Genomic DNA, 24927 nt, shown 5'->3' on the forward strand with positions numbered 1-24927 from the left:
ACAATTTTTGTCCTCCATCTCATTTTCCAAACTTTTAATTATGGTCATTATTTTCGTCTGGGCCCACTCCAATTCTTTCACTTCTAAGCCAAGATTTGACACAGTACTCAATCAATGTCAAGTACAGTGTAATGTATTTCTTACAAATGTAGGCATATTTATAAACCACACAATCAGGAAGAACCAGGAAATAATCTTTCTGTACTTGACAGGAAAGTGCTTCCTTCGCCCCTGGGAGGTGGCTAGATAGAAAAGATAATTGACCGGGAAAAAAAGTCTTAACCCTTGGTTTTAGCTTTGATAATGGTCAAATTGAAAATAGCCTTTTCAGGCATCCTACTAAATTATCTCTGCTAATATTAATTTATCCGAAGCAGAAAAATGATTAGGTTTCTTAAGGGAGCTGAGATCTGGTTCCTTTCCTTTGAAAAGATGAGGTTACGGGGGAAAAAAGAGCCGGTAAGAAATCTGGTATTTGTATAAGCCACCAGTACATTATCCTAGTCTTCAGGGAAGTGGCCAGGCATCGAATTTAGTTTTCTCCACTACACCTTTAAGACGCATGCCCCCCATTCTCTTCTTTTGAATATCTTACCCATGTACGGATGCAAAAGAAACTACACTAGATTCACATTTTCTAGAAATAAATGGTTAACTCCTATTCAGGGAGTGGGATTTTAATGGTCTCATCTGTAAATTTTAACATGAAGGGAAGCCAAGGTATTCATAGTCATAGTTAACCAAGGATTGTATCATTGTATCATTCAAATAAGTACCTTGGGTCCATTCCTACATTGTTTTCTGGGTTGGAGTTCATTCCAAAAGTGCAAGGTACAGCTAGGAGCAGCAATGTTTTCGTGAGCTCTTAGAACAGAAGTCAAACTTCATGCGAAAGAGCATTTAAATTCCTAGGTGACCCCAGAAGTGCCTTTAGTTTTCCTAAAGAAACAGCTATTTTCCATATGCACAGAGGATCCATGATGTGAAATTGTTAAAGGTGGGGATAATGATCTCTAAAGCGTTTCCTACCCAGATGTTATTTACGAAGGCTCATCACGTCTTCCCAGGATAGTCTGTTGAATGAGAAAGCACTGCAATCCCAAATTGTTTTCAAGTTAATTAACTTGGTTACATGCCACCCAACTAGGCGAGTGACTTCATGCACCACTCAGATGTGCCTCCATTTCCCACGCAGATTCTCCCTCTTTCCTGAACACTCTGTCCTTTCCTACCTAGTTCAAAAATCCACTTTCCCTAGGAATATGTTGCTATTATAGGTATCTATAAGAGGAATATATCTATTGTAGGTACTAAACCTTTCTTCAAACTATTTATATTTATTCCAACCTCCCTGGGTAACTAATTCTAGAATTTTACTACCTGCTTGATTAACTAGTATTTTCAACATTTATATTGAAATCGCATCATCTTTTTTATTTCTTTGCAAAAATGGTGTATGTTCGGTGTAAGAAATTCAAACAATGAAACGATGTATCCCTCTTAATGCATTAAGTGGCACCTTGGCATTTACTGAGTTTTGAATCTCAGTAAACAAGACTGTGGTTACTTGATTCATATCTTTAAGACCTGTTTACTGAAAGGTTTATACCCCTGTGGTTAAAAGCATATGCTCTAGAATCAGATTGGGTTTGAATCCTGGCTTCTCCTTTACTATCCGGGAGATTGGGCAAGTTACTTAATTTCACTGTGCCTCAGTTTCCTCATCTGTAAAGTGGAGATAATAACAGTACTTACCTGGTAAAATTGTTGTTAGGATTGAGTGAGACAACACAATCCTATTATTTAGAATAATCCCACTCTTGATCTCTGGGTTGCAAGTTCGAGCCCCATGTTGGGTGTGGAGATTACTTTAGAAAAATAAAATCTTGAATAAAAGAATAACCTCGCATGGTGAGTACTCAGTAAATGTTAGCCATTATTATTGCTGCTGCTGCATCTGTAGATTCTTGTAGCTATTTTTCCAGACTAAAGGGGTTCTTTACCCCTTTAGTCTTTCTAAAAACATCAGTTGCTTCTCCCCTTTGGTTATTTTAATTGCTCTTCTCTGGACCATTTCTAGATCTGCTAATATCTCTCTTGGGGTTTCATTACCACATCTGCACAAAGTATCCTAGGTTACTTGTCTGGGGTTAATATGATTATTTATTTCAAGTAGCCTTGACATTGAAAATGACACCAAAAGTCTTATTCGCTTTTGTAGCACACTAAGCTGGTATGTTCAGGAAATAAATGTAAAACTCTAGCACTATCCTGGGTCCTAACTGATATTTGGGTTTTTGTTGTTGTTGTTGTTTGTTTTTTTAGAGAGCAAGGGAGAATGGGCAAGCATGCATCTGGTGAGGGGGAGGGACGCAGAGGGAGAGGGAGAGAGAACCCCAAGCAGACGATGTGCTGATCAGGGAGCCCAACGCAGGGCTTGATCTCATGAACCTGAGATCATGACCTGAGCCAAAATCAAGAGTGGGGCATTTAACTGACTGAGCCACCCAGAGGACCCCCCCCCCAACTGATATTTGTGACCTATTCTTCCTCCCACTTCTTCTTTTTTTTTTTTTTTTTAAGTAGGCTCCACATCCAGCATGGAGCCCAATGCAGGGCCTGAACCCACAACCCTGAGATCAAGACCTGAGCTGAGATCAAGAGTCCGACGCTTAACTGACACTTAACCGACTGAGCCACCCGGGTGCCCCTCTCCCACTTCTTGAATATGCACATTCCCTATACCACTGCCCTAAAACTGGGTCTCTTTCTACCCTCTGTTCTTCGGAGAACACACGAACTCCTATAACTTCAATATTGTGTGTGTAGCTCCCACATCTTTCACTGGTCCTGACTTCACTCCTGAATTGCAGACCCTCCACTTGGATATCCCGCCAGTCCCTTAAATCCAGCCTGTTCACAGCCAAGCTGTACCTCCTGACTCCCATTTTAATGCTATTAACAGCCCTAGGTTTTCAGGTTATGTGGGTTCAGAACCTTGGAGTAGTCTTCCAATCATTCTTCCTCAAGCATTCCCTATCTACCCACCCAATCAGTTGCCATGATGGGTTAGTCCTACCTCTGCATCAGCTGCTGTACCCAGCCTCCCTCCTCTCTTTTCCATTCCTACTGCATCCAGTAAGTTAAGGCCATCTGACTTTTCAGCAAGACTATGTTTCTAGCCCCCCCTTTTTTTTTCTTTTACTTTTCTAACCTCTGAACCGGCCTCCCCTACTGCCCATCTCTCTACATTTCATTCTTCCCCCTTTCTGCTGCCAATAACATTGAGGAAGCTTTGACCAGGGAAATGAATGAGTTAAAAATGTCTGCGGCATAAAGATCTTCCACAGTATGGCCTCAACTTTGCTTTCCAGCCTTCCCCTTTCCCCCAGTGTGGGAATGAGTCAATTCAGTGTTTATCAAGCACCTCAAGTGAGCCAAGGACTGTGCTAACCACTGGGCTAAACTTACCTACACTTTTCAGTGATCAGGTATTTACTGAGCACTTACTATGTACCCAGTACTGTAAAGTCCTCTTTCAGTTTAATCCTTGAACTGAGTCTATGTCCCTAAGAGAATTTAATGTCATCTGCAAACACGGAGATTTCCTTGGTCCTCAGTTAAATTTGAGAGATATTCATTGATGCTCAGGTGTGTTTTATTTTTTAAAAAAGATTTTATTTATTTGACAGAAAGAGAGAGAGAGAGCACACAAGCAGAGGGAGTGGCAGGCTCCCCACTGAGCAGAGAGCCTGACATGGGGCTCGATCCCAGGACCCCGGGATCATGACCTAAGCCAAAGGCAGACGCTTAACCCACTGAGCTACCCAGGCGCCCCTCAGATGTGTTTTACTGAGTACCTATTTTGGTTAGACCTTATGCTAGATGTTGTCAGTAAAGAAATAAGTAATGCCTGGTTCCTACCCTCAGAGTACCCATGACCTATGGAGTAACAAACATGTAACTCAAGCATGACAATATTTCAGGAGGGCTAAGAGAGAGAGTTGCCCAGTGGCCTGTGGGAGCTCATACAAGGGGCCCCAAACTCAGCCTCAGGACATCCCAGAAAGCTTAGTGACCTTTATTCTGAGTTTTGTCAGAGGAGAGAGGTTAGGTGAGGAAAGGGCTGAAGGACATTTAAGCAGAGGGAACACAATGAAAGGCACATACGTGTGTGGAAACCACGTGAAGCATTCAGGAGACTGCAGAGTTCCGAATGGCTGAAGCAAAAGATATTTGGGGGAGAAGGGTGGGCTATGAGGTGAAGAAGTGGTCGGGAGTCGGGGCTTATGGAGCATCATGGGCCAGGCTAAGGAGCCACAGCTGACGACAGTGGGGTCACTGGAGGGTTTGGAGCAGGGCTGTGCTATATATAATCAGATGCGTGCTTCAGAAGGATCCCTCTAGTGGAAGCATGGAATGACAGTTGGTGGAGACCAAGGCCGAGGTCAGCAAACCTTGCCCATAAAGGACCAGACAGTAAATAGTTGAGGCTATCTGCAGACTCTACAGTCTCTTTGGCAACTACTTAACTCTGCCTTGCAGTGCAAAAGCCGCCACAGACCATAGGTAAACAAACGGGCACGGCCATGTCCAATAAACCTTTACTGATGGACACTGAAATGTGAATTTCACATCATTTTCATGTGTCACGAAATGTTCTTCTTTTGATTTTTGTTCAGCCATTTAAAAAAATGTATAAAGCATTCCTAGGTTCAGCCCATACCAAAACAGGTGGCAGACCGGATTCCATTGGCTGTACATTGCTAATCTCTGGACTAGCAGATGAGAGTGTGGAGAATGTAGCCAACTCTTTGGAGAAGCTCATCTCTGAGGGGGAGAGAAAACTAATGTGGTAGTGGAGGCAGGTGTAGACAAAGGCCTGTTTCTCAGGAGAGATCTGGAAGTGGTTTTGGAGAACAGGAAGAGGTAGTGAGCCAGTTTTGTAAGAAATGAGTCACGGGGATGAAAGGCACAGCATAGGGAGTATAGTCAGTGGTATTGTAATGGCGTTGCATGGGAACAGATGGCAGCTACACTGTGGTGAGCCCAGCAGAACATATAGACTTGTGGAATCACCATGTGGTACACCTGAAACTGATAATGTAACACTTAGTGTCCACTAGACTTCAATAAAAAGAAAGCTAGTGGGGCACCTGGGTGGCTCAGTCGTTAAGCGTCTGCCTTCAGCTCAGGTCATGATCCCAGGGTCCTGGGATCGAGCCCCAAGTCGGGCTCCCTGTTCAGCAAAGAGTCTGCTTCTCCCTCTCCCTCAGCCCTTCCCCCTGTCTCTCCCCCTGCTTGTGTTCTCTCTCTCTCTCTCTCTCTAATAAATAAATAAAATCTTTAAAAAAAATAAAGAGAAAAAAAAAGAAAGCTAGTGGACAAGGAGCCATTGAAGATGGTGGAGGGAGATGATGGTTGGAGTAGATCCTGGAAGAGGCAGGGAGGAGGTGATGGAATGCAGAGTACAGATTGCAGTGTATGTTTCGTAAGGGAGGAGGAAACATCTCTTTGACTGAGGCTAGAGGGGAGGAAGAAAGAAGGGGCATTAATAGGATATCTAAGTAGGTGGCAGGGTAAGGAAGATGAGGACTATTTTCTTGAGGATCTTGATTTTCGCAGTGAAAAAGGAGGCAAGGCTCAAATTCCAGGTGATTTATCGGTATGGGCATCGAATCAGCCAGGATGAAAGCAGGGCTGGGACGGGGCGGGGTGGGAGGAGGGTTGCTGTGACCCAGATGCCCACATCCTCCATGAATATACAGGAGTGACCAGGAAGTCATTAGGTGACAAGGAATGGAGAGTGTTAGAGCTTAAAATGAAGGCTGGAGGAGTGAGGAGCTTGGAACAACAATGGGGAAGTGAGCTGAGTGGCAACTCCTTCAGGCCACATGATACAGGGCGCGAGTTGCACATACTGTATGTGTGCATGTGTAAGACAGTGGGGTGGTGAGGAGATAGCACCCCCTGAAACAGCCTCAGAGCACGTGATGTCCTGGGTGAGATCCAAGTACCCGTTAAAGGAGGAGACAGAGGGGACCAAGCAACTGGCTTGGGTTGAGAGAGGGGTACATTCTCAGGGGAGCCAAAACTCATGGGGATTGGCCCACTTGGTAGAATCATTGCCATGTCAAGATTCCTCCTGGAACTGTGATATAAAGAGGTGGCTGGATGAGGGGGCATACTAAGTCGCTGGGGCCTGTAAACAGAGGTAGAGTCTGGCGCTTGAAGACATTTGCTTACTGGTCAGGCAAGCAATCTCTGACTTTGGTTTTTTCTTTTTTTTCCAAGTTCCAAACACTAATAAGAGACTGAAAAATGATTCTGTGCTGAGGCAAAACAGCCTTGGATTAGGTGGTCAGTCCTGAAGAAACAGGTAAACTAATTTGCTAGGTCTTCTGGGGTAATCAAGCTAGGTCTGGGGAAGGGACAGTGGGGAGACTGAGAAGGATCCTCACCTGGGTTTCGTAAAGGCCAGCCCTGTGTGCACAGGGCAGTGTGGTTAGGCTGGAACCAGGGTGTAGGGGACAGGCAGCCATGAGATTTCTTGGGAAGGTACAGACAGACCCAAGTACTAACAGGAGAAAATGGGCTCACAGTCCCTGGGACAGTTCCTGACCTGACAGGGACAGAATTTGGAGTTGAACACCTGTTCTGGGTCTTTTTTTTTTTTTTTTTTTTTTTTAAGCTCACTATCCTCACGGAACTTAAAGAGCTGGTTAGTGGGAGTGAATCCAGAATGGGGTAGCTTGGAGTTGCCTGGATGTTATTTGTCTTAGCAAGGAGGTGATATAGCCATGAGATGAAAGCGTTTAAGAATCAGGACTTCTAGCGGGGGCGCCTGGGTGGCTCAGTCGTTAAGCGTCTGCCTTCAGCTCAGGTCATGGTCCCAGGGTCCTGGGATTGAGCCCCGCATCAGGCTCCACGCTCAGCCGGAAGCCTGCTTCTCTCTCTCCCTCTCCCACTCTCCTTGCTTGTGTTCCTGCTCTTGCTGTCTCTCTGTCAAATAAATAAATGAAATCTTAAAAAAAAATCAGGAGTTCTAGACAGAATGATAGGAATTGGATTGATAGTACCACTGATGGTATGCAAAATTTGAGAAAGAATTCGTGTTTGTAAGGGGGAGATGAGCTCACTTCAAAGCAGTTCTAGGTTTTTGAGCTTGGTAGGTCCCTCAACAGGATGTGCTATCCCACTGGTAGAGGCCTGAAGGGAGAGTGGCAGGTCAGGGCTGGGGATTTGTAGTGCATACATGTAGAGGTAGAAATGAAAGTCCAGAGAAGGCAAAAAGCCCACAGAGACTAAGGTGTGATTTGATAAATATGGAGAAAACAGGAAGCCACTGTTCTCCAAGAGGTGAGAACTGTGAATCTTCTGGGGTGCCAGGTGGAGAGGCTGAGAGTAGAGAAAATACTCTTGGAGGAAGAGAGATGAGAGATGGTGTCAAAGGTGACTTCCAAGCTGGGGAAATTTGTGTTAGAACAGCAGGGAAAAGGAGCAAGAAGAGAAAGAGAAACGCACCACACCTCAAAAGATTTCCTCTTTGGGAAGGGAGAGGAGTGTTTGGAGCTTGGGTAAATTTGGGCACACACCGATTGAATCTTCTTTGCGAGATGAACGAGTGTCTCTGTACGGGTTCCTGACGTGAGAGATGACTCGCATCTCGGGTGGTTGACGTGTAAGGAAAACTGAACGTACAGACACACGCATATTCCTTGCCTTTGAGTCCATTTTTTTAAAAAATATTTTATTTATTTGACAGAGAGAGACAACGAGAGCAGGAACCCAAGCAGGGGGAGTGGGAGAGGGAGAAGCAGGCTTCCTGCCGAGCAGGGAGCCTGATGTGGGGCTCGATCCCGGGACCCCGGGACCACGACCCGAGCCGAAGGCAGACGCTCAACGACTGAGCCACCCAGGTGCCCCTGAGTCCATTTTTTATGAACTACTACAGTGTTGTTGGTTTTTTCCCAGTGAGGACAGAACAAGGAGAATCCGATTTAAATGACAGAGATGGAGTTCTGGGCGTCCCCCGAGGGGACAGCTTCTTATCCAGTTAAGAGACACTGGGGGACAATATTGAGATGTGTTATGAAAGCTCGATTCCCCTGAGAGCTCTAAGAATAGGACCAAAGTAGACCTAGCTCGATCCGCCTCTGCTTGATTACGCCGAGCTGAGGTTTCTTTTCCGGAAGGCCGTGGGCTAGATGCGACAGCCTTTCGTTCCCTGGCAGCACCTGAGTGTGCGGCTGGGGGGAGCCGGTGCGGTGGAGGCCCGAAGGGCAAAGGGATGGGGCCGAGCGAGCCGGGAGTGCCGCGTCCCCTTTAAGAGCGGCGACGGTGGCGGCGGCCGCGCGCACTCCGACGGCTACCCTGGGGCCCCGCCCCTTTCCCGTGAGCCCTCGGGGAGTGGTCCGACCGCGGGCGGCTGCGGGTGAGGAGCGGGGCGGGGGGCGGGGGGAGTCATGGCTCGGCGCGGCTGGCTGCGGGCGCCCCTCAGCCGCGGCGGCGGTGGCGGCGGCGGCGGTGGCCCCGGGGCCCGCCGGCTCATGCGGCCGCTCTGGTTGCTCCTCGCAGTGGGCGTCTTTGGCTGGGCCGGGGCTTCGGACGGCGCCGGCGGAGCGGCGAGAGCCATGGACGAGGAGATCGTGTCCGAGAAGCAAGCCGAGGAGAGCCACCGGCAGGACAGCGCCAACCTGCTCATCTTCATCCTGCTGCTCACCCTCACCATCCTCACGATCTGGCTCTTCAAGCACCGCCGGGCCCGCTTCCTGCATGAAACCGGCCTGGCTATGATTTATGGCAAGTGCCTCAACCCTTGTCCGCCCCCTGGCGCTCCCCCTTTCTCTGCCCGCCGGCTGCTTCGCCTCCTCTCCTGGCCCTGCTCGGCCTGCGTTCGGCTCACCTTCTGATTCCTTTCATTTTCTGCCTCGCCTTCTCCCCCACCCCCGTTTCTCAGCCTCATCTCCCCTTTTTCTGTTTTGCCCCCCGTTTTTCTGCCTCACTCCATTTCCTCCTCCGCCTCGCCCCCCGTTTTCTCTGCTTCGCACCCCCTTTCCTTTGCCTGTCCACACCTTTTTTTCCTCCGACCCCACCCCCTTTTTCTTCCGCGCATCACCCCCCCTCCGCCTCTGCCTACCAAGCTCGGGACCCGGGACTGAGGATGGGAAGGGAGTGGGTGCGGTGTCTCGGATTGGGCTGGGGACTGGGGGAGGGGAAGACAGCATAGCGATCTATTTCTCTGGGGTGTCAGTTTGTTTAAGGTCCACTGAAGCTGCAGTAGTATCTCTGCTGCTCAGGATCTGGCTTCCTTTTGGAACCGGAGTCCACCTTTACCCATCACCCAGCTCTTGCTACGTACGCCCTGTCCTTTCGAGGTTGAGAATGAAAACCTTACCTCCCGTGTAGCCCAAGTGAAAACCCGAACGTAAAAGAAGCTACAAGGAAGGCTTGGGGTATTTTGAATGACATCCTGATTTACTGTACTATGCTCGTAATATCTGATTAGGATCCGTATGGTCTACGTTCCTAATCCAGGCGTATCGAGGTGAGGACAGGAAAGAGTTAAAGATCTCCCAGCAGTGTGTTGTACTATACGGTGATCAGGACAGTTCAGCCAAACAGTGATTAGGAACACCACGCATATGCAGTATGGGTGACTTGCTGGTGGCATAAGGTTATTGACAGACCACTGAGTAAATGGCTTCAGTTCTGGTGTCTTAGTGTGCTTTCTTTTTGAGGTTTCTTATTTATGTATTTTTATATTTTGGTCTTAAAGCGAGAAGGGCAAATCGAACCATGGGCTCATAGGCATTTTGGCCTGCTCCGAGGCCTCATGAGAGGTAAAGATGTATATTGCTGACTGTCTTAACGTGACTATGAGGGTGTAGGTGGCTGAAGACATGAGGGTGGACAGACAATCCTTTCTGTGCAGTCCGTGAGTGAAGATTATCTTCATATGGAACAGGCTTAAACTGATGAGCTTGTTGAGCTTTGTTTCTCAGACTTGCAAATAGGTAGAAGAAGCCTTGGCACAAAAGAGACATTTCTCCACGACCCTCCCCCCCAGCCCTTTCCAGTAAATACGGACTTCTGGAATGTGCATATGTGCATCTCAAGGGTGACAAAACAAGGCAGTTGTGTGCATCAGGAAAATGCATGAACTCAGGTTTATTTTTCATCCGTAAGGTAATGTGATTCTAAGCCTGTGTGCAAATATCTCTGCTCCCTAGGATTCTTAGTTTTTAGACATATTAGATGGTTTTCATACTTCATATTTTTTTGCATTTTACTTGCAGCGCCCCTTAAGCTACACATCTCTATATAATTTCTCTGTATAACAATGTATGATTTATATTTACTATATTGAACAAACATTTGCTAGTCAGCCAACTATGTGTTAGGCACAGAAAATACAAAGAAATAGAAGATCCCCACCTTCAAGGCACTTAGCTTTCTTGGGTAGACAGATCACATAAAGAAAATAACAGCATCTTAAATTCAGTTAAATGCCAAATGAGTATTATGGTGTTAAAACAAGGAACTGATCACAGAAGCCTCTTTCCTCCCTATGGAGAGAGTATGATGTAGTGGTTAAAGGTGCAGGGCTTCAGACCAGAGGTCCACAATTTTTTTCTGTAAAGGGCCAGATAGTAAATATTGTTGACTTTGTGGGTCACATGGGTCTCTGTTGCATTTTCTTCTTTTTGTTTTTTTCTTTTTACAAAGCTAAAAACCATAAAAAACTGTTCTTAGCTCATGGGCCATACACAAACAAAGCATCACTGTGGTTTGCCAACTCCTGCTTTAGAGTCAGACCAGGATTCCTGTCCCACTGTGCTAATTGTTCTGTGTGATCTTAAGCGAGTCCCTTACCCTCTTACACTGTGATCTATAAATTGGGGGAAATGATAGGAGGGTTATTGTGAGGAAGAAATGTTTTTAGCTTAGTACCTGACCCCTAAGTAAATGTTCAATAAATGATAGCTGTGATACTATTATTATTGTTTTATAACTGCATTTTCTCAGGTTAGGCTTAAAATAGTTCTTTTAATTCCTTAGTCTTATAAGAGGCAAACACAGTATTTTTTTAGTATCAAATAAGTACTTAGAATTGCCCTGAAAATACTTGCTCCGTGGTCGTTGATATCATTAACTTCTTCTAACTCTTGAACTAAATAGAAAAGTGGTATTACTGACTGCATTTCCTGATGTTTCTGGTAGTAAAAGGTAATGGAGTACCTTAGTGTTAGTATTTTGTAAAGGAAAAACAAGGGTATCTCTTGCCGAATATCAAGTGGAAGGGTGTTATCTGGGAGTCAAATCTGGGCTTGCTTTGTCACAACTTGGCATTCTTTAGCCTGTTCCATTTTCTCAGTATGGCAATGGGGGCTATGGATAAACAGCCTCCTAACTAACTCCCAAGTCCAGTTTGAGAATAGATGGGATTGGGTCAAAGTATTTTCAGTGCCATGGGAATCAATGTTTTCTAATCCTAATTACTGTCTGCCATTTACCTTTTCTTTGACTCTTATACCATCATAGCTGTTATGTCAATATATTATTTTAAGACCTTTATTTTTCAGCTTGACTTCTGGATGAAAAGCCTCCTTACTCTGGGAATATCCACCCCTCCAAGATTCAGCCCACCAATGATTTTATTTCTGTCATGTCAGTTTAGCTACCTAAATCCTGGAAAATGCTATTTAAAATAAGCCTCTCCTTTATCTTTTCGAGAATCAAGAGTAAAAAAAGAAAAGATTAAATTGTGATCAGTTTCTAGATTGTAATATAGCCTAATTGCTCCAATTACAAACACAATATGAAAGCACCCAAGTGTTCTGTTCACTGGGCTAACTTGCTTAAGAAGCTTAAAAGTGAGTCACCATTAGTAAAAATTGTCAGGGTAGTTAATTAAGTCTGAAAAGTGATCACTCACTGTAGTGTGTTTACAGATGGTATAGAAAGCAAGGGACAGGGAAGAAATATTTTGCCTGAAATTTCCAGCATCCAGAGTCCTACGCTTAACTGACGTGATTCATCAATAAATATTAAGTGTCTTTGACGTATGAGATATGATGGAAAATACAGATATTAGTCATCTTCCCTGCCCACAAAGCACTTACGATCTAGTGCCTTAATAGGTAATGTTGATTGAGCATTCTAATGTGTTCATTTAAACCCCCTAACAACCTTGTAAGATGGGTACTATTATCTCTCCCATTTTACATAGAAGGAAATTGGGGCAGAGAGAGGTTAAATGACCTGCCTGAAGTCACATAATTTGTAAGTATTGAGCCAGGATTCGGACCCAGTCAGTCTGGCTCAGCAGCCCCATTCTCTTAGCCCCTAACCTTATTGTCTTATACTGAAGAGATAAAACTTAACTATAAAGATAAACCAGTTAGTATTATCATCACTATGCATAAGGAAACTGAGGTTCAAGGAGAGGTTATCGACCCTAAAGTCACAGACTAGAACTTGATGGAGCCAGAATTCATACATCTATCTGACTTTCAAACTTGTGCTTTTTCTCCTACATCATGCTATAGTAAATTTCGTAAGATCATACATGTAGAGAGATAATACTTGTGTTGTAGAGGTTTTGGAGATAGATTGTGAGGGAAGGCTGTGAGGGAGTAGAGACCTTAACCACTGGAGCAGTTCATTGTGACGTGAGAGCAAGAAGATGATCAGAAAGTTAAGAGAGGCTTGGGGGACTCAGTCGGTTAAGCGTCCAACTCTTGATCTCAGCTCAGGTCTAGATCTCAAGAGTTCAAGCCCCGCACTGGGCTCCACGCCAGCATGGAGCCTACTTAAAAAAAAAAAAGGTGGGGGGCGCCTGGGTGGCTCAGTCATTAAGCATCTGCCTTCAGCTCAAGTCTTGATCCCAGGGTCCTGGGATTGAGCCCCACATTGGGCTCCCTGCTCCGCGGGAAGCCTGCTTCTCCATCTCCCACTCCCCCTGCTTCTGTTCTCTCTCTCGCTGTCTCTCTCTCTGTGTCAAATAAATAAATAAAATCTTTTTAAAAAATTAAAGAAGAAGAAGAAGATGAGAGAGGCTTTGGAAATAGAAAAACCAGACTTCAGTGCTGGTTTTATCACTTAATAACAAAAATACTGTTGGCTAAGTCATTTATCCCCATTTTAGAGATGAAGAAACAATGATTGAGAGATTTATAATAATATCTACTACATAAGGTTATGAGGATCACATAATATATGAAAGAATTAGGATGGGGATTGATTGATTCAGGTGCTAAGTGAAAGAATTCCCTTGGAAAAGAGGTTGATCTTTCTCCCAGAGAGGGGCTAAAGAGAAATGAGCTAATGTTGACACGGGGAGGCTTGGAATTGAGGCAGCTTACATCAGATGGCCTGTGGCTTCTCCGAAAAGGAGGCAGTGAGATTGAAGATTTGAGAAGGAGGGTAAAGGTTGGAGGAGCTGCTGTAGAAAATGTTCTAGGAGACAAAAAGATGAATAAACACATATAAAACTAACCAGAGGTCGGCAAAGGCCTTGCCTTTTTTTGGCCATCTTGAAGTTGAATTAGCTTTTAAAACAAATTCTAACAGCATTCTTCAAGAAGTAGATAAATGTTATATAATACACACACATACGTGTATATAAATCTCTTTGTACATACATACACTTGTTAATCTGTAGAAATTTTATCAATTTTGACCACAGTTGATATCCCAGCAATATTCCTTCCATATTTTTGACTATCAGAGGCTTTTAGTGTCATAGACTGGGAGAATGGGCCGAGATCCCTTAGAAGACCAATTTCCATTGACCATGAGCCCCATACAGTGTTGGAGCCCTGGGTGATACACTGAGTTCTTTATCTCTGGGAGGGGATCCAGCTCAAGAGGGTCAGGAATGTGTAGGAGAGGTGGGACCTTTCTGTTTTGTGAAAGATACCTCTTTGAGGTTGTATTCTTTGTTGCCTGTTAGTGGTAATTTTAAATTTCATGCTGTCAGTGTTTTTTTGTGGGTCTAAGTAGGAGGCTGGAAGTTTCCTCCTTATCCCCTTAACAAAGCACTCTTTTTGTGTACTTCTCTTCACTGAGAATTGCTTTAACTCTATGATTACGATTTGAGCTTTCACAGAACCCAAATTAACTTGAACGGTCAACTTTATTCAGAGAAATTCCAATTTTTCAGATGTCTGATGCTGTAATAAAAGGATCTCAGTTTTTTCCAACCTAAGTAATTATTCTCCTTGCTGAAGTTTTAACTGCCCAAGTGTGTGTTTTAAATTTGTCCAAGTGCTGAGTCCTCCTCAGGGCACCCAGTGACATTTCAGCATTGAGTCGGAGGGCAAAACGGGTAGATACCATTCCTTACACAGTCGGCCTTAAGGACATGGAAAGAATTTGTGCTGCTGTTATTATTTGTAGTAGCTTAGCTATGCTTTTGGCACATAAATATAAAGCGGGGGCGGCTTTTACTGAGCCCCTTAATTAGGGGGTCTTATGGGATAGTAGAGAAAGAGCTCTTTCTGTATCATATAGCGGGATGACTGTGGATCTATAGCCTTTGCTCACCCAGGTTATGTTTGTCAGACCCAGCTAATACCCAACCGTCCCTTTTTTATTTTTGTTTTTTTAGAGGTTAGATATTTTCACAGTGTATCTTTCATTTTTTTAATTTTTAAATAAACATATACGTCTTCACTAATTTCTTCCACCTCCCACACCCTGCCTCTGGCAACCACCAGTCCATTCTCTGTTATCTATGAGCTTGGTGTTTTGTTTTGTTTTAGATTCCACATATAAGAGGGATCATATGGTATTTGTCTTTCTCTGTATGACTTATTTCACATAGCATAATGCCTTCAAGGTCCAGCCATATTGTTGCAAATGGCAAGATTTTATTCTTTGTATGACAACAATATTCCGTCATGTATATATGCCACATTTTCTTTATTCGTTCATTGATGGGCACTAGGTTGTTTTCATGTCTTGGATATTGTAGATGATGCTGCAGTGAATATGCGGGTACATATATCTTTTTGAATTAGTGTTTCTGTTTACTTCAGATAAATACCCAAAAATGGAATTGCTAGATCATATGGTAGGTTTTTTTTTTTTTTTAATATTTTGAGGAACCTCCATACTGTTTTTCATAATGGCTGCACCAGTTTGCATTCCCACCAACAGTGCACAAGGGTTCCCTTTTCTCCACAGCCTCGCCGACACTTATTTCTTGTCTTTTTGATCTTAGCCGTTCTGACAGGTGTGAGGTGATCTCATCATGGTTTTAATTTGTATTTCCCTGATGCTTAATGATGTTGAGCATCTTTTCATGTACCTATTGTCTATCTCTGTGTCTTCTTTGGAAAAATGTCAGTTCAGGTCTTCTGGCCATTTTTTTATGAAAAAATGTTCAGATCTTCTGGCCATTTTTTAATCAGATTTTTTTTTTTTGCTATTATGTGTATTTTGGATATTTTGTATCCTTATCAGATATATGTATTTTAGATATTAGTCCCTTAGCAGATATATGATTTGCAAATATTTTCTCTGTCATTTATTTTCAATCTGGGACTTTGTTAAAAACTTTTTAAAAATTTCAGGTCATCGTACTGTTCAGCAGTTACTCATTGCTGCTCGCTTTAAAAAACGTGTGACTGTAAGTTGCCTGGAGAATCCCTCATCTCTGCACCCTCCCCACTTCCCACATTTGTCCCCTCTCCTGCATTTATCACTTCCCACTTTGGCCTGGCTTCTGCCCCCACTGCTCCACTGGAACTGCCCTTACCAAGGTCACCTGTGAGCTCCTCGTTCCCACACCCGATGGACCCTTCTTAACACCTGTATTCCTTGAGTTGGCTGCAGCATTGGCTAGTTTTCATCACTTCCTCCTCTTCCTTCCTATTCCTGGTAATTTTCTTCCTTCCACTCCTTCATCAGCTCCTCCTCCTCTACCAGCTCCTTTACATTGGCTATTAAATGTTGGGATAAAATTCTGGGCGTATATCCATAGTCCTCTTCCCATTTTATTTGCTCCCCAGGTAATCTCAAAGGCACCTGACTTCAGCCATCTCCACTTGAGACCCCCTACTTCCTTGAGCTCCAGATCCCACACACTGAACTGTACATGTTGTCACAGGTACATCAAACTCAACAGGTCTGAAACAGAACTGTACGTTTTCCCCTGTGAACCTGTTCCCTTTCTCACTGAATGGCCCTGCTACCTATCTGGTTGCTCAGGCCAGCTTACCCACATAGTTGCCAAGTCAGTTTGGCTCCTCTTAGTCTTTCTCCCAGTCTCCCTTCCTCCTGGTCTACTCAGTCACTGAATTCTTCTAAAAGATAATACCATCTAAAAATCTCTCTCCATCCCTTTCTCTGCCCTCTTAGATGAAGCCCTAAGCTCTTAGTGCCTGAAGGACTGCAGTGGCCTTCTATCTGGCCCCTTCAAACCACTGTGGTCTAGAACAACCAGTCTTTCTAAAATAGAAATCTGATGTCAAGCCACTGTTTATTTATAATCCTATGACTTCCTTTTGCTTTCAAGATAAAGTCTAAACTCCCTTCCCCAACTTGCAAGGTCTTTTATGACTCAGCTCCTGCCAATCTTTCACACTCAACTCTGTCACTTATAACCCAGCCATACTGAACTACATGTGATTCCCTGAATGGCCTGTGTTCTCCCACTCTTCCATGACTGGATGTGGCCTACTGTACCTCCTACCTGGAAAACCTCTTCTTTTACTTTGTTTCCTTGCTTAGGTGACACCTCTGGAAAGACTTCCCTACTATCCCACTACCCCTTCCCACTTTCCCCGGCTGGGTTAGGTAACTCTTTTCTGTTTTTATAGCACCTTGTATCCATATATACCATACTATAATTGTTTATTTGGTCTGTTTTCTCTAATTGGGCTGAGAAGGAGGGACCTTGTTTTCATCTCTGAACCCCGGGGGCCTACTCAGCATAGTACTCTAGTCACATATATTAAAAGAGTGGCTGGCGGGTTAGTGTGAAAGGAAACAGGGAGGTCAAGTGTAACTGATAGTGGTGTGCGGTACATCTTGGAGTTAAGGGAAGTTCCAGAAGTTTGAGTTCAGTTTGCACTTGAGCTATATCTATACCATGGAATATTATTTGACCATGAAAAGGAATGAAGTTCTAATACATGCTACAACAGGGATAAACCTTAAAAATATGATGCTGAGTGAAAAAAAAGCCAGACATGAAAATTCAAATATTGTAGGATTCTGTTTAAATGAAATGTCCAGAATAGACAAATCTATATATAGAGAAAAAAGATTAGTGGTTGCCAGGGGCTGGGAGTTGGGGGGTGTGGTAGAAAGTGACTGCTAATAGGTATGGGGTTTCTTTTCGGAACATTGAAAATGTTTTGGAATTAGATAGTAGTAATCAGTATATGACTTTGTCAATATACTAAAAGCCACTTAATGGTTTAAAAGGGTAAACTTTATGGTATGTGAATTACATCTCAATAAAGCCATTATCAAACAGTTTGATCAATACAGGTGTTAGTGCCTAGAACATTGTGCACATTTGAATATCAATATGATGATCCAAGTACAATTCTAGCAATATGTTGATGTCATAGTGCTGGACTGAGGACTTCGATTCCATGTTTTGATTTTGAAGCACATATTTTTATATTTTTTAAATTTTTTTAAGATTGTATTTATTTATTTGCCAGAGAGAGAGAGAAAGAGAGCACAAGCAGGGAGAGGGAGAAGCAGGCTCCCCACTGAGCAAGGAGCCCGATGCGAGACTCGGGGATCATGACCTGAGCTGAAGCAGACGCCCAACCGACTGAGCCACACAGGTGGCCCAAAGCACATATTTTTAAATTAAAATATGACCTTTTAGTGGTAGAAGAACTCAGTCGATCTACAAATGCTATTGATGTTCTGATTTGTTAAACGTGTATTATTTGGCCAGCCAGGTGCTGGGAAGTGTTGCGTGTTTAACAGTCTTATGAATTGATGGATGGAGGTGGAGGTGGTAAACACATTTGGTTGGGACACCTTGGAGCATATTCTGTGTACACATCATTTGAAGGTATTTTTTATTTTGTTACATTACTAATCACCTACTTATTATCTTGATCTAGAAATGCAGTGATATATGCTGTAACCTAGGGAATGTTTTTTCCTCTTGTCGCACTGGATTAGATAACTATTAGACTCTTAGATTTTCAAATTTAATAATACTTTAAAATGGGGGCACCTGGGTGGCTCAGTCGTTAAGCGTCTGCCTTCGGCTCAGGTCATGATCCCAGGGTCCTGGGATCGAGCCCCGCATCGGGCTCCCTGCTCTGCGGGAAGCCTGCTTCTCCCTCTCCCACTCCCCCTGCTTGTGTTCCCTCTCTCGCTGTGTCTCTCTCTGTCAAATAAATAAAATCTTTAAAAATAATGATAATAATACTTTAAAATGTAACTGCATTTGGTCTAGAAATTGGTTCTGAACCACAGGGGACTATCATCAGAGTTTTTCTGTTAGCAATCCAAAGGTATGTGTGGGGTACAAAAGAAGCAGTCTTTGTCCAAAAGAAGAGCTTATATGGTTCTTTTATTATTTCCAGGTCTTTTGGTGGGCCTTGTGCTTCGATATGGCATTCATGTTCCAAGTGATGTAAATAATGTGACCCTGAGCTGTGAAGTGCAGTCAAGCCCAACTACCTTATTGGTAAATGTTAGTGGAAAATTTTATGAATATACACTTAAAGGAGAGATTAGTTCACACGAACTCAATAACGTTCAAGATAATGAAATGCTTAGAAAGGTAAGTTCTTCGTTAAAGGGAATATTTGGATTTTTTTTTAAAGTGTGTAACCAGCAGCAAAGCGATTCAAGAGAAGAATTAATAAATAATGAATTTTTAATGGTGTTTAAAATCAGTCTCTTGAAATGGAGAAAATCTCAATTAACAAGTGTAATATAATGCTAAGGAAATGGACATCTGTACATTTCATTTTCTGATTGAGGCTAAGTACTATAATCCTTTTTGTTTCATTCTCTGATGTTTGTAATTGTAATAAATGGTGACTGCTTAGTATTGACTTAAGCAGAATTTATAAGCATTTCTTTCAATTTGCAGATGGTCCATTGAGTTTATTTGATAATACCTAAAATATTCCATTAATATTTCTTTGAATATTATTATTTCTTTCTTGTTTTGACTGTGTCCTATATGGAGGACAATTTAATCTTTCTTTGATTCATAATCTGGCACAACTTTAGGGGCCTCATTCTGAGGATCAGTTACTGTACCATGCAGTGCATAAAGCTTTATGTAGGAGGCTGTGCCGCAGTCTTACTGGCCCCCAGACGTTCCTGGAACTGCTTTCTCCTGTCCCCGCCATAGTCCCCCATGAAGCTTCTCGGGGCCTCTTTGCTCGGGTCTCTTGTTGCCGCCCACCCTTGGCCATGTGCCTCCACTTCTGTCTTCTGCACGGGCAGGACTTGGCTTTCATAGCTATTTGGATTGTGGTACTGACCATCTTTAATGCCTTTTACAATTTTATACGAGCTTAATTTACTTTGCAGCAAGAGTCCTTTCCACCTGTGGAAAATTCCAGTTCCTTAAAAGTTCTAGTAAACGAAATTTTAACATGGGTGTGTGTGTAGCTGCTTTGTGTTCATTTCAGATCCTGCTGCAGTCTTATGAACAGAAAGGGGCATCTATGTTATTATAGGGAATAGATATTAAAAGAAATAGGCTGTCAGGACTAGAAATCTTAGTCATTCAGAAATTTCTTACTGTAATATTATGCTGTATACCTTTAGAGGTGTGACCTGTGTAAGAAGTCTGTTTCTTGCCAGCAATAATGGCATACCCCCAAATTTTGTTACCAGTTTGGGGGGGGGTCTCTTGTATTTAAAGCAAAGATATGTTCATGCTTTTTCCCATTTTTAAGATTTTTAATGTCATAGTATTTTACCACCCTTTCCACAGATATGACTTAACTGATTGCTCCAACACTGTCTCCTTGTCATTTGGTTGAGAAATAGAACAGCAGCTATCCTATATGAAATATTTTTCAGTGACCACAGTAATATTCTTGCCTTTCACCAGTTTATAACATTCAATCTTTTTTCTTTTTCATAATTTGATAATGTAATACGAGGTCTTCTATGGGAATTCATCTAAAAGAACTCTTTATTTTAACAGGTTACCTTTGATCCGGAAGTATTTTTCAACATATTACTTCCTCCTATCATATTTTATGCAGGATATAGTCTGAAAAGAGTAAGTGCTTATGTATTTCATATACTTTGAACAACTTTAAACTCCATGGACTTTGTCACGTCTGACACTTTAGAAACAGGCAGTTCTTTCCAGCTTTCCCTCCTTTCTCCTCTCCTTGCTGAAATTTATGCCTGCACAAAAATTCTTTCTGTTATTTCCTTTTAACGAATAATGCATTTAATATTAGCAGAACACACTAGAATAGAAAACCTTTTCTTGGGGCGCCTGGGTGGCTCAGTCGTTAAGCGTCTGCCTTCGGCTCAGGTCATGATCCCGGGGTCCTGGGATGGAGCCCCGCATCGGGCTCCCTGCTCGGCGGGAAGCCTGCTTCTCGCTCTCCCACTCCCTCTGCTTGTGTTCCCTCTCTCGCTGTGTCTCTGTCAAATAAATAAATAAAATCTTTTAAAAATAAAAAAAATTAAAAAAAAAAAAAAGAAAACCTTTTCTTTTTCAAATAATCGGTAAGTATTCTAACACACTGTAACTTTTTTCTTTCTTCTTTTTTGTTAGAGACATTTCTTTCGAAACCTTGGGTCTATCCTAGCATATGCTTTTCTTGGAACAGCAATTTCTTGTTTTGTAATTGGGTAAGTACTTGAAGGTTAAAACACTTTTTATCCTTCAAATTATACTTTTTAAATAATGCATATTTTATTTATGCAGTATTGTATTCTTGAGTGTGTCTAAGGACCTTTTTCAGTGAAATGCGCTCACATAGATAATAAGTTGTTTGAATTCTCCTTAAGGCCAAGGTATTACCATATTTAAATGACACGAGTTAAATTTGGGATTAGTCACAAAGTACTACAGTAGACCCATCTTATTCTTACTGTATTCTGACTTCTTTAACAGTTGCTGTTTTTTTTCTAAAGTAGAAATGTGTTTATTGACCAGGTCAATAATGTATGGCTGTGTCACACTGATGAAAGTAACTGGACAGCTTGCAGGAGATTTTTACTTTACAGACTGTCTGCTGTTTGGTGCCATTGTATCAGCAACTGACCCAGGTATGTGTCCATGAGAATGGAGCTTCAGTGCTTAAAGTTACACTGTTTTGCTAGCAAAAGCACATGTGTGCTGTCCTTCCTTTAGGTGTAGAAGTCATAAATTCCCATCGTACTGTACTTCCGATTGTAGAGGAAAAAACAAAATTCATAGGTCCTTTTGGCTTAAGCACACATTTTTTAAAATTTCATTTTATTTATTACATTTGCCCATTACTGGTCCTTAGCTTGATGCTGTTTAGACAATGGCTGTAAGGCCTTTTCTTTAGAAATTCAGGTTGGTGTCTATCTTTAGTAATTGGGTATTTGGAGAATATGAACTAGATTGGTTAAAATGCGTAATAATGGTACACTTCCTTTCATGCTTCTGGAAAACCAGTCCCCTAAAAATCTTTTGTTTATATTCAGCTATCCACATATAAGAATAACAGTTTTTCGATGATTGTCAGAAGGCAGTTGTGCTACTGTTAGTGTGATTTGGCATCACTGGTGGGCCTTACTATACATTAAAGAATTGTTTTTATAAAATCAGCTAGGGATGCCTGGGTGGCTCAGTCGGTTAAGTGGCTGCCTTCAGCTCAGGTCATGATCCCAGGGTCCTGGGACTGAGTCCCGCATCGGGCTCCCTGCTCAGCAGGGAGCCTGCTTCTCCCTCTGCCTGCAGTTCCCCCTGCTTGTACTCTCACTCACTCTCTCTCACCTATGCTCTCTCTAGCAAATAAATAAAATCTAAAATAAAATAAAATCAGCTATATGGTTATGAAATAGTTTTTTAAGGTTTTATTTATTTGTTTTAGAGAGAGAGAGCTGGGGCACCTAGGTGGCTCAGTGGGTAAAGTAAGCATCTGCCTTCGGCTCAGGTCATGATCCCAGGGTCCTGGGATCGAGCCCCACCCCGCCACCCCCGTCAGACTCCCTGCTCGGCAGGGGAGTCTGCTTCTCCCTCTCCATTTTCCTCTGCCCCTGCTTGTGCTCTCTCTCACTCACTCGCTCGCTCGCTCTCTCAAATAAATAAAATCTTAAAAAAAAAAAAATGCTTTAGAGAGAGAGTGCACACACGCAAGCAACCCCGGGGGGGGTGGGGGGGGGCGTAGAGAGAGAGACTCTCAAGCAGTCTCCGCACTGAGCGCAGAGCCCCATGAGGGGCTTGATTTCACAACCCTGAGGCCATGACCTGAGCCAAAACCAAGAGTTGGATGCTTAACCGACTGAGCCACCCAGGCACCCCTGAAATAGTTCTGATATGAGCACAGCTGGAGAATGAATACAATGCTATGGAGTTAGGTGGTAGTTTTCCTAATATAGTATTGGTGAGCCTCACAGCTATGTTCACTGTAGGAACTTAGAGAAGATGCGGGCTGAAGACCTAGCGTTGGGACTGGGGTTTTTGAACTAAGGAGGCAAGGTTTCTTTCACTGGACTTGAGGACCTTGGCATAGGTTTGTTTTGTGTTACTTTTTGCTCTTGTAAGTTAATCATCTTCTTTAATTGTCATGCAGCACAATTAAAGATGGGATCCTAAGGTTATCTCTGAATTCCTGTGTTGACTCTGATAACACAGGGCATTATATATAGGGAGTAGGAAAATATGTTCTCTACTTTATACGAGATGATTTTACAAAGCTGAGAGGGCATTTTACAGAGCGATTTGTATACTTCAGCATTTTTAAAACTGAAAATCAAATTGCTCCTTTCAAGACCATCAGGGCTGCCCCCTTACTGTTTAGAGCTGCTCCCATTATCTGTATGAAGATAAGATGGTTTTTGCAAGGAGCCAATGGTCCTTTTGCTTAGAAGCAAAGTCCTTGACTTTTCAACATCTATGAGAAATCTAAGTCAATCGGACTGGCTGTGTTACTTCAACCTTCTGATTTTGTGTTGGTAGAAGTATTGCCGGGATGCTCAAGCAAAACTGTTCTGCTCATATTAAGTTGGACGGTTACATTTCTTCTGAGTTATATAGGCATTTTCCCCTATAATAATTCTGTTATTTTGCAACAGTTTACTTGCTAGAAGGGTGAGCCATAGGTTTTCTTTGCAAAATTCTTCAGCACCACTTTTGCCCTCCTTTTCTCGGTAAGCTTTTGTATCAGTATATTCCAGATGAAATGCTTTGCAGTAGAAACTACATCTTTTAAAATGCAAGTATCGTGTTTTGTTGGTTGGCATTTGAAGGGGCTTTCCCATCTCTGGTTATAATAATCTTTCATGTCTGCTTGGGCTTATTTAGTGAGTGATCTGTATGTGACTCAGCAATTAAAGTTATATTACAACTTCAATCTCATCTGATTTTTCTAAGAATTCTCATGGAATTGTTGCCTAGAAGGAGGGTTTTTTTTGTTTTTTGTTTTTTGTTTTTTAAATCTTCTCAGGCTGTGATAGCCTGATCATTGGCTTCTTATTAAGTTAAATATAGCAGCTGTAATTCTGGTCATAAATTTTATCTCAGCCAAAAACCAAACTTGTGCTTTCATTTCCTACTGTCTTTGCTAAACTAAACCAGTGTGCTTGAAATTTGCAAGTCAGATAGAAATGAGTTGTAAGGCTCCAGGGAGAAAATGAAGTTTGCAGCAGGAGATGCTTTTCGTAATACCCTTCTTCATCAGATTAATGATCACTTGGTCTGTAAGAAGTTCTGTATATATTCTTTATGGAAAAGAAATGTGCAAGACAAGCTGATTAGCATTTGCATGAAACATATAGGTCAGCTCAATCCTCCAGGGTTAATTTCAGCTGTTTGTAAGATAAAGGAAATATTGCGGGTACACAATTAGGGAAAAGAGAAGTATCAACGGGAACATACTGAATCTTTAATATGGTAAGAGAATGTTTATTGGGATCGGATCCTAAGAGGAAGAGATCAGTTTCTAAGTGGCCATCATAATCATCTATGAAGGGGACTGTGTTACATTCGTGATGTCTAAATACTCCCCTCTTTCTACTTGCTAGTGACTGTCCTTGCCATATTCCATGAGCTTCAAGTGGATGTTGAACTCTATGCACTTCTTTTTGGGGAGAGTGTCCTCAACGATGCTGTTGCCATAGTGCTGTCTTCGTAAGTGTTTGTTTTCTTGTTTTTTTCTGTATTTAGAATGTTGGGGTACTAGGAACCAAAAGTCGCTTATTGAATGAAGTGCATTACGAATGCAGATGTTTGAAAGACTGAGGCATTGTTTTTTTCCTCTTAAAGAAATACATACTTACAGCCAACATGGAAAATGTGGGGAAGAAAAAATGGTATATCCTTCTCACACCTAAAGGCAATTACTCTAAAGATTCGAGGCACTGACTTTTATTCTTGTTTTCTGTGCATGCTGTTTTTACACGGTTGTGATTGTGGTGTGTATATGATTTTTTATTCTGTTTTAACATTATAACATGAACATGTTTTCTTTTTTAATTAAATTAAATTTTTGGAACAGATAATATATTTACATGGTTCAAAAATCAAAAATGTACAGAGAGGTAACATAGAAAAGTCATGTTCTTACTCCTCTTTTCATCCACCTGTCCCCCCAGCCCCTTATATGTAACCATTTTGATTAGCTTCTTGTGTATCCTCCTATTTCTATATCCAAATGCAGCCACACATATGAATAAATATTCTCATTTGCCTCTTATTTCTTATTTTAAAAGTAGCATGCTAAATATATTCTATGCCTAGCTTTCTCTCACATAACTATA

General features: G+C 42.4%; 1 protein-coding gene across 2 annotated transcripts in view; it reads left to right on the forward strand.

Moving 5' to 3' along the window:
- Window positions 1-8444: 8444 nt before the first annotated feature.
- SLC9A6 (solute carrier family 9 member A6) overlaps window positions 8445-24927 on the forward strand; it is a 51925-nt gene continuing 35442 nt past the window's right edge. For both annotated transcript variants that reach the window (XM_045883061.3, XM_045883012.2), the window contains exons 1-6: window positions 8445-8802; window positions 18573-18772; window positions 20162-20239; window positions 20750-20826; window positions 21134-21246; window positions 24193-24298. In XM_045883061.3, coding sequence (XP_045739017.2) covers window positions 8466-8802; window positions 18573-18772; window positions 20162-20239; window positions 20750-20826; window positions 21134-21246; window positions 24193-24298 — 911 coding nt within the window. In that variant the 5' untranslated portion in view covers window positions 8445-8465. The remainder of the gene's footprint in view (window positions 8803-18572; window positions 18773-20161; window positions 20240-20749; window positions 20827-21133; window positions 21247-24192; window positions 24299-24927) is intronic.

The sequence above is a fragment of the Mirounga angustirostris genome, unplaced genomic scaffold (assembly GCF_029215605.1).
Source record: "Mirounga angustirostris isolate CCGP_5_RB_7025 unplaced genomic scaffold, mMirAng1.0.hap1 SCAF_11, whole genome shotgun sequence".
NCBI lineage: Eukaryota > Metazoa > Chordata > Mammalia > Carnivora > Phocidae > Mirounga > Mirounga angustirostris.